Source organism: Azolla caroliniana, unplaced genomic scaffold (genome assembly GCF_043228905.1).
Source record: "Azolla caroliniana isolate FFs.n. ecotype wild unplaced genomic scaffold, voAzoCaro1.0.p SCAF_22, whole genome shotgun sequence".
Taxonomy (NCBI): domain Eukaryota; kingdom Viridiplantae; phylum Streptophyta; class Polypodiopsida; order Salviniales; family Salviniaceae; genus Azolla; species Azolla caroliniana.
Genome location: NW_028230457.1, coordinates 8315810 through 8326294, shown reverse-complemented (window position 1 = coordinate 8326294; position 10485 = coordinate 8315810). Strand labels below are relative to the sequence as shown.

At 37.9% G+C, this 10485-nt stretch overlaps 1 protein-coding gene across 4 annotated transcripts; it reads left to right on the top strand.

The window, feature by feature from the left end:
• The first annotated feature begins 1741 nt into the window (after positions 1-1741).
• On the top strand, positions 1742-9614 carry LOC147849918 (uncharacterized). 4 transcript variants are annotated; one of them, XM_087337055.1, is made up of 8 exons: positions 1743-2200; positions 2668-2850; positions 5451-5599; positions 6089-6340; positions 7107-7268; positions 7357-7421; positions 8888-8971; positions 9080-9614. In XM_087337055.1, exons 1-7 carry the CDS (start codon positions 1843-1845, stop codon positions 8925-8927), a joined length of 1209 nt encoding a protein of 402 aa, XP_087193181.1. In that variant the 5' UTR covers positions 1743-1842; the 3' UTR covers positions 8928-8971; positions 9080-9614. The 4 variants fall into 4 exon arrangements, with proteins under 4 accessions (XP_087193182.1, XP_087193181.1, XP_087193183.1 ...); XM_087337054.1 differs by having other exon boundaries at positions 1751-2200; positions 8883-8971; XM_087337056.1 differs by lacking the exon at positions 9080-9614 and having other exon boundaries at positions 1742-2200; positions 8836-8972.
• Positions 9615-10485: the final 871 nt, after the last annotated feature.

The following is a 10485-nucleotide window of genomic DNA, read 5'->3' as shown; positions in this document are numbered from 1 at the left end:
GTGGCACAACAAGAAGAAGCATCACGAACTTTCAACATACTCGTCAAGTAGTGATGTATCTTATATGAGACAACATTATCTATATATCTATCTATAAAACCCCCAATTTGAGACATCGAACTTGTTACTATACGTGACAACATGATGTGCCCATTAGTTAGGCATATTAATGTTCTAAAAAATAAGTAGAACACAAAAAAGGAGACATACAAGTCATGGTTGACATCATGCTTTAGTATTTTTTCTGAAGATAAAGCTACAGAGTTTCTACATATAAAATCCCAAACATGTGGATGACGAAAACACTTTAGGAACAGTCATAAATAAGATTGTTACTTGGTGCTATTATATATCCTAACATATGTTTATAGTCATTCGAGTTTAGTTCTATAGATTTTCCTTTTGTGGGCACTCGATGAAAGGTATGAATTTATAGTTCTCTACTTGAAAGGCGTTAAGAGCAACTCTTATTTGGACATACCATGGAATCTAGTAACCTTAGATGTTTGTGAATCCATTGAGCTAACACATGCCATGGTACAAGCCAAGCTTGCAATGAATCATCATAAAAGTGAGTACCCTACCCACCTACTCATTAGCTATTGAATCTACATGAAGAAATTTGTTACTCAACTTGGGTGAATGTTCCATACAATGGACCCACATTTGCATTGTTTGTGTGAGCAAGGTTGGCAATGGTAAGAGCCTTAATATGAGGCAATTTCTCCACAATCCAAACAAGTAATTGGGGGCTTATTCATCTAGACTATCCTTAAAGTTGCCTCACATACGGGCATGTTGAAATGCAAGGTCAATACCCGTTGGATACTGCTTGCACCCATCTAGATGTGCGGAGGACACGGTGAGAGGCTACTTCTGTCCCACTTGTTTACACGTTGACAACCTGTGGCATACAAACAATCAACAACACAAAGGGCCTCTTGTTTGTTGACATGCCAACCTCGGATTCAATATGTGTATGCACGAGTGGTGAATCGGTGGTTGTCTTGCGCACCACAAATGCCACTATCATGACGGCGGGTTGGCAATACATGCCATTGACAACTCATCACAAAACGCGACGACGGCGGGCCAAATGCAGCAACGGCATGCAAAAAAGCCTAATAAAGAGCACAAGAGCAGATCGGTGACAAAATGCCACTACCATGACGGCGGGCAGCAATGCATGCCATCAACAGCTCATCACAAAAAGGGACGAAGGGCCAGATGCAAGCAACATACAAAAGCCTAAAAAGAGCAGAAGGGCAGATCGAGCAATCAATGGTGTACTGGGTGGGTGGGGACAACTAAAAAGCGCAATTGGCTAGGAGTGATTGTCGAGGGCGGGGTGAGTAGGACAAGGATGGGGTAACGAGAGACAGGGAGTGCATCGGTCGAGTCAACAGATAGATAGACAACAGACAAAAGGCTGGTGCAAACACGAGGGACTCATCAGGAGGCAGGTAGACGAGGCAGGCAGGAAGGTCCAGACATGAGGAGGCGCCCATCGACACTTACTGGGGACGGATGGACGGACAGAAATAGACGGACCGGACACCATCCCCTCCCATTTGTCTTTGTCTTTGTCTGTCTTTGTCTGTTGTCTTCATCTTCTTTGCCTTCTCTTTCCTGTGCCACATGTTTTGCTGTCTGTTCTGTCTGTCTGTGTTTTTGTTGCCATGGCAACATCTGTTCCCTCCTTCTCTCATCATTGGCATCTTCTTCCCAGATGCAGCCGCCATGGCCTATATGTGAAGAAAGCATCAAGGAGGAAGAAAGAAGAAAGAAGAAAGAAGGAGAAGGAGAAGGAGAAGGAGATTCTTGTAAGAAGCAGGAAGAATAATGGGGCTTCCGAAGCCTTTTGGACCTTACGGTGTAGCCTTTGCAGATTTCGAGCTCAGAAGAACAACAGCAGAAATAATACGTAGTGGAGGAAACCTGAGCAGGTCTCCTTCATCTTCGAGGGAACATCAGAACAGGCCTGACTTTGTAGGTTTAGCGGATGCACACGGCGCTCCCCTCATCAGAATTTTCTACCCAACCTCGCAGCAGAATAGAAAGGTTTCAATTAGAGATTTTTCTTTGTTGTTTCAAAGATCCAGGCGATGGATCCCCAGTCTTATGTACACTTGGGGATATGTCTCAAAGCTTATCCGACCATCCTCGGCTATGCAACGATTCTTTATTTCGATCCTCGCAGGTTTTTCTTTTGTTCGATCTCTATGCTTCGTTGGTTACATACCAATCTTCTACTAAAAACGGATGTGATCTCTCTGTCTCTCTCTCTTTCTCTTGGAAAAACTCGGAGAAAAACCCAAATATCCCCTGGGCAACCCCTTAAAGAGCAATCATTTTTTGCTGGATTAATCTGAGACTATCAAAAGGCATCTATAGGTAAACAAAATGCCGTCTTAACCTGGTCATCAATAAACCTGGTTCAAAACCTGATTTATAATTGAGAAAAGACATTGTCTGCTATACAATCAGTATATATCCAGCAATATGATAACTATCAATAGCTTCACCTGATTGTCAAGAAAGCTAGCTAAAATTTTCATTCATAATGTGATCTTGAGCAAGGAAATATACGATCTGATATAATGAGGCTTTGGTTTGGGTAATTTAGTCAAGTTGATCACCAGTTAAGGACGTGTATCTGCCTTTCAGGTACCATCCACTCAGTCATGTGCTTGGGAGTTTTTATTCAAGCATCAGTTGGAGGGCCGCTTTTACCTGTGAGTGATAAAGATGAGGACAGGAGACTTCCTGTTGTTATATTCTCGCATGGGTTGTGGGCTTGTAGGACTACTTATACTGCATTTTGCTGCGATCTTGCTTCCCATGGTTACAGTAAGTACTTTACTCTGCCTTTCTTTGGTTTGCTATCTGCTGGAGACTTGAATGGAAATAGAAACGCTATTTGTGTACATTATTTATTTGAGCTAAATGAAGGTCCTACCCTTTATGGCCAAAGATGTATAATGCATATAAGTATGGTAGCCAGAACATTTGGCAGTGTTCTCTAGTGTTTCATCAGTGGCTTGGGCTAAAAGGCGATGTCTTTCACAGAGACCTTGAACAATAGTTCTTTTTGGACTAGCCACTAAGTTTTTCTGTCCAAAGCATGGAGAGTCATCTAATTAATATGGCTTAAGCAACCTCCTCAAACTTGGATCTAGAACTTAGATATGTTTCTTCTGGACATGTCATGCAATAGAACCAAGGCTGACTGCAATTGCTATGTTCTGCAACCATCATCACTGATAACTATCATTGTAGCTTATACTAATGCCATCTTTACAAGTTTGTAGACAAATTACATCATGCAACCTTTGGAGCAGACCTGTGAAACCACTAATCTCTGACCTGTGCACTGCTTTCTTGGTTTTGAGATTTACCAGACATGTCAGAGGATCATCCTTTCTCAACAAAAGCATTACCAGGAGGTTCTACACGTGATACTGAGTGACTGAACATGATATGACTATCGAGTATTAGAGAAGGAAACACTACGTTAGGAAGATCCTAAGCATAACAATAACCATTTCCAAACTTTCATTTTCAAAGACTCTTAAGACTCTAGAGTTGAGCATACAAAATTTGAACATGAGGATCAATTAGGTATATCTCCCCTCACCTTCGTACAAATCAAATATGGAACGGAATGCACTCTAAAGTATTACGATCAACCAGAAATCTGGTCATAGTAATTACGAAAGTCCCGTTGGCATTCTAATGATGTTAGTTTATTAAGGTCTAACAAACCTAATGAAACATTCTACATGGTAGTTCACTAAGGCCTGAGCATTAGCGTTTCTACTAAAATAGCCATTTAGTCCAAAGATGTGGACAGTGATCTGAAAGGGTCACTACACTTGTTTCACAGATACTTACTGATGATGGTGTGCTGTACGTGACCACATAGGATGATCTTTTTGAGCTTGTCTTCTTCTATGATAAAACTAAAGGCGTCAATCTGAAAATGAAGAGAGGATGCCATCTTATAGAAGAGTGCAGAAAACTACAGAAATGAAACAAAACTAGATAAACTAGTTAATAGAATAAAACGTTCAATCTTTCAAACTTATGTACTACGGGCTGCAGCAATGCATGAAGACGAAATGAAACTGATACCTTTCTCTACATCTTTAGCTGCCACACAAGCATGAAATTATCATGTATGAATACATGGTAAGAACTATTTCAACATTTACAGTTAATGTAATTTCTGTTTGTTTATTAGGCTGAGAATGTGTATTTATCAAGGTCAATGCCATGGTCTTAGAATTATATCCCATTTGTCAAACAACCACTTGTTTTCTGTGAGAATTAAATTAATTTGGTCAGTTTTCTTTTAGCTATAACTGGATTTAAATGGAAAATTTACCCAGACTGTTGAATTGCGCATTTCAGAGTTGAATGCTTTAAAGCAAATTTCAATTTCAGCAAGATTTCTGATCAACATAGAACAAACATTTAATAGGCTGATCTTCACAAAATGAAGCTTGTAACTCTACAGTTCCAGGACCTTGAATTCACTGATTCTGAAAGTTCTCAAAACTATTGAAAAGGATTTGGCCTTTTTACCAACTTCAATATGGCCTAGCTTCTTTCATTCTATCGTGTGAATGGGTGTAAGCAAAACTACAAATCAGATCATGTGTAATTTCTAAGAGTTTGTTCACTGCTAGTCTTAAGGTAGAATTCAAGTAGAAATGATTGTGTTTCCTTTGAATATTACTTGTAGTCTAAATGGTTATAATTCCCTATTCTGAAGAATCTGTTTTTACTGGACTTAATTTATTCAGAAAGAGCAATGTACTAAAGATATTTATTTCTTCAAAATGAACACATGCTTTAACTTTGTGAATTAAAAAACATCTTCGGTAATAGACCACGTGGTTAAAGATTTCTAGAGTAAACGTTATGCATTAACTTGCTAGTGCCTATGTATGCAAGTCTAAAAACCGACCGTTTGATCATTTGCATCTCTATGGGAAATTGTCATGGCATGAAATTGTCACTTCCAAGTTCCCAAATGTCCAAGGTTGATGACAAGTGGTAATAGAAAGGATTGGTCAATTGAAATTACCTTTCAAAGGTTAGCATCAACCTAAGGTTCTCCCAGTACATTTTTCATGCGAAAGCCTTCTTTCCACCATACAACTTAGCAGTTTCCCTGGTGTTCATGTGATGATCGTTTTCTCCCTATGTAGATGTATAGCTTGACATTTTATAATAGTTGATTTGAACATTGCATTGTCACAAATTCAAACAATGTTCTGTACACCATCACAAATTCTGCCAATATTCTGTACTTGGGACCATTATCATTGCCTAGCTGCAATCCTCGTATCTTTGTGTTACAATGATTTTTGAGACACACCTAGATACCACATGGCTCATATATCTACTCATTATTATTGTTCCTTGTTCTTCTTGTTTTAAAGTTGTTGTTGCCGTAGAGCACCTTGATGGATCTGCCAACATGGCCAGCTATGTGGATCATAATGGGAAAAGAAACTGGCTGCAAAATACCCATGCTGCTATACCTGTCAATAAAATAAAGTTGCAGGATCGAGCTAAGCAATTAAGAAAGGTACGATTATCTTATGAATATTAAGAAATATGGAAATTGTTGATAATTGAACATCTCTTATTTGAAGAAAACATCTATTATAAAGCTGCATACTACAGAAGCTAACTTTTAAGATCCTTGTATCAGTTGGTTTTTTATATTCACGAAATATGGAAATTAATAATTGAGGATGTCTAATCAAAGAGAATTCTCTATACAAAGCTTTAAATGAGTTATGTATCTATCCTTGAGGACACTGATGAAATATTCTGTGCACTTAGGCACTATTTTTTACTGTTCAAACATTGGAGCAATGCTGTTGTCAGCTTTAATTATCTGGGTTGCCCAACGTATCTGGTCTTCTGATCCTAGTATTGAGAAAGAGGCTCTATAAAAATGACATTATTGAGCATTATGTTTTCCTGACTTACTGTCATATTCACAAGGAGAAGCTACCTATACATGATGCACCAGACACAATTCATAAACTATGGTGACACTTGTGTGCAGAGAGTTCTAGAAGTTCGCAAGGTTATAGATGTGCTGGAAAGTCTTGATCAGGGATTATTGACACAGAATGCTAATGCTATAACTGGGAAAGCAGGGTTGATTGTGGATATGTTTCATGCTCGATTAGATCTTCGTCACATTGCAGTTTCTGGTCATTCGTTTGGGGGTGCGACTGCTATAGCAGCATCAGGAATCGAGAAAAGGATCAAGTGCTGTCTTGCCATGGATGTATGGTGGGAACCAATAAATAAGGTAAAGTTTTCAGCTTTTAGGTTGTTGTGCCATTGTAATTGTTCTTGGATGATGAAATAACCCTACACCTATTAGTTTTTTCACCAATTCTAACATTTTGGCATACTGCTCAGTATTTTTCCGCATGGATATGCTTATTTGTATCTACTGAATTATATGAAAGAGATAGAAGAGAATCCACAAACAATGTTATTCCAGTAGTATAGTATTAAAATGATAGTTTGAGCTGACCAAATTGGTATAAAATCCTTGTAATGACGATACTATGTTAAACAAGATCCTTGCTTTTAACATTCACCATGGAGAAAATTGAGGAGATAACCACTAGATTATCAATTTGGAATGATTAGAGGCCAGTTATTTGAAGATTTGGGAATTGGGAGGGGATACTACTATATGATCTCATATAACACTGATGTATGATTTTCCTCTTTTCTTAGAAGCAGATCATGCATGCCGCAGGTATGAGGGGTCTGGAGTGTGCTGCAGGATGCTTGTCCTACTTAAATACAGATGTTCCCATTGGACAATTAGAGTTAACAAATCTCTCTTTGAGGGATGTTTCTTTTGGATAGCTCATGGAGAGATGATTAGGTGACAAAAAAATCAAGCAAGAAGGAAAACATAAGACCTAGTATGACTGATGGTTGCCAACCTGTCCGCATAGTTTTAACACTGTTCTATGTGACTCACTTCTTGAGCCATATATGTGAATATAGTGGATCTGTGAAAGAAGTATAATGGATAAGGAACTAATGATTGATAGGTGGAGTTTGAAAAACTGGCTGGAAAAGTACCTGTCCTACTTCTGAATACAGAAAATTTTGATTGGAATGCATTGCGGGATGCTAGAATTATGTTTATGAAGGCAAGAGCAGAATCAAAACAGAATGGGAGAACTTTAATAACTGAGCTCAAAACAATAAAGGTAAATAAATTGTGCTTGCCCTCAGGCTCAATTAGATTAGCATGATTTCATTTTGGATATTATATGTTTGATATTGTGTATGCTTCAGGGTTCATCTCATCAAGATCAATCAGATTTTTCAATTGTCTTTCCGAGGATTATGAAAAACATTGGGTACGTTCGGAGGTTTTTCAATATCCTTGTATCTTTATATAAACAGGATTTAGAACCAGTTTAATCGCACTGAATTCAGCTCTTGTTTGTAAAAACATTGCCTATTTTTATAAAGTTCCTGCATAGCAAATGAAATATTGTATTTGAGCAATTTGTAGTATTGACTGAGTGAGATCTGAGGCATAAGATTCAGCAATAAGCCGAGTGGCTAACCTGTTATAATAGCAGTATGGACTTGCATAAGTCTTTGCCGTTAGCTAATTTATGATGAGAGTCTTTCATAGGCTTTGCTGTAAGCTGATTTATGATGAGAGTCTTTCATAGGCTTTATCAAAATTAAGAACAATGACCAGCTTTTCGGGAAAAGTTTGTGTGTGTATTGTCTGGGGTGAGAGGGTGTTATTCAATAGACATCCATTTTTGATGGATCCTGTTTGAATAAAAGGCTAGTTCCCTTAGGATTCTGGAATATGACATATCAACCCAGTACACAAAGTGATAAACCTAATTTTGATCTCAAAATTTTTGTTGCAGCCCCTACTAACAAATCATCACAAGATCTAGTAAAAAGGCACACTTGTTAATATATCATGGCTAGCCACAAATATTGAGCCGTGTTTCACATGCTCAATAGGTCAGAAAATGGAAGCAAACTATTTATCATAAACTGGGAAGTTTATACAGTTTTGGATCAGTTTGCAGGACTCTGGGGTTGTAACCATCTCATAAGAATGCAAAACTGTTGATCTGATATTTTAGCCGTAAAACATATACCCCCAAATAAGTGCTTGATGGAGTCATAATCTCAATAGCTCAGAACCTAGAAGCAAACCCTGTATCATAGACTTAGTCTCAAAAAATGGAATCAAACTGTGTATCATAGGGCTAGGGAAGATTGAAGTATGATGATTAATTCAAGAACGACTTATTCACCCGATCTGCTCTAGATATCCTGTCGGCAACCATAGCGTGATAGGAGCTCTGAATGCGCTTCTTGCTGTGGAGAAACCTATTCCAAGATGAATCCTTTTGCTCTTGCAATCAAATGTCTTTGAGCTGTTGCTGAAGCAGTCATTCTAGCACATCATACTCTGGAGTGGTTAGATTCCACAATGTTATGGCTTTTTAAAAAACGCATTGCATCTTGTGACTTCGGATGTATACTTCCAGGGTATGATTTATATGGAACAGATATGCATGGTAGATAATACGTAGAACATACAAATCATTTAAATGTCCGCTAGTTATTTATTATTAATATTCACATATCCCTGGTGATGTATTGTGTCATAGGTAATTAACGACCTTGTGAGCCTAGATGGATTCTATTCTAGTTAGAGGCTTCAATATTTTCTTTGTGAATTTTTTTTCTTTCCATGTGTTATTTTGGTCTCTGAACTATCATCCCTTATAGTAAAACCAATGGGCGAAAATGATGTGGAGTAAATGGATGTGTTACAGAGCAGCTGGGGAACTGGATCCCCTAATCACGAGAAATGTGAATAACAAAGCATGTCTTGAGTTTCTTCACAAACATCTTCTTCCACCAGGTGTTTTTGTTAACTTCAAGAGAGTTGAAGAATCGTTAACTTCTATTATTATCTTATTTTGTCGTTTACGTGCTTTTGGATGGTCACTTAAAGTCATGTTCTTCGTAGGGACTCAATTCCCATATGCCATTGATCTGGGCGAAGATGCCAAATATCTCATTGTTGATGCTGAGCTAGCTTCATGAGAGACTTCAAGGTCTACTGTTTATGAGGCTCCCTTTCTTGGTAATGCAAAATATGCAATCATCTATGTTGTTCCAGAATCAGTAACATTGTTTTAAAGACCCATGTTTATCCTTAATTCTGTGACCTATATATACTTATAATGCTTCAAGTTACCTAAATCGAAAACTATAATATGGCATCATTGTCTGTAAGATTATGAAAATGCTGCTCTATGAAGCATATATCCTGTGCTTGTTGACTTTCACTTCAATCAACAGCTGTGTGCTTTTACAAAGTTACAGATGGAAGAGAGATAGTGCTTGTGGTTTGTCTTCTTTTCAGAGAACAAGAGCTCTAAAAATTTGTATTTGAACGAGTATCATCATACCTTCTTGCCTAGTAACAATTTGCAATTTGAACAAGTGTATCATCATATATTCTTGCTTTGTAACAATTTGTATTTGAGCAAGCATCATCATGTTTTTGTGGCTAGGAGATATGTTCAATGTAGGTAGTTGCAATGGAGTGTAGTATTGGAAAACCACAGAAATTAAACCAATGCATCCTTGGACCTGTTGGAGAGTAGTGTACTCTTCAAATGGTGAGGTAAACTTCTCTTTGATGTGCTTGTAGGGTGGGCATCCCCTCATGAAGTTCGATGCTCTAGGTATGTGAAGGGCCTCATCTTCTTTCTCCTCCCAATGGAGGCCTTACTATGACCTCCATCTTATCAAACATTCCATGTCCATTATGGCAAGGTTCCTTGATGGGAAGGAAATATTAAGTAGAGCAGAAAACAATTGATGCAGAAAAAACTACGCAAGTGATAAAGCCTTGATCCATCTTAACGTGAATGAGATGAATTTGTTCAAATATCTAGACTTTCTATGAGGACATGTGTTCTAAACATTTGTCAACAATTAGTTCTATCAAAGGAATATGTAATGCACCATAATTTTCTTTCAAAGGGATCTTCATGCCCACACCCCCAAATTTCTTTTGTGCACTCCTTTTTGTTTCTTTTTGAAATATCAATGAAATGGGTGGTTGTTTCATTGGTAAACTTCTTAAATGCTAACTTGACCATAGGCTTTATATATTCACCTCAAATGCATGCATAGGTTTGATTGTGAAAAGGCCATTGAAGATAATAAACAACTGTCCTTGATCATGACTCATGAGCCTTAAGTGAGTGTCCATGTATTCCATAATGGTTGAGGATATGTTACAAATGAGAAAATATATGGTGCCACACTAGAATGAAAATAGGAAGCACTCAACAAAGTCATTTTTTCATGTACAAACAAATGTTTTTTGACTAAACACACATCTTGGAATTCTTCAAGAAA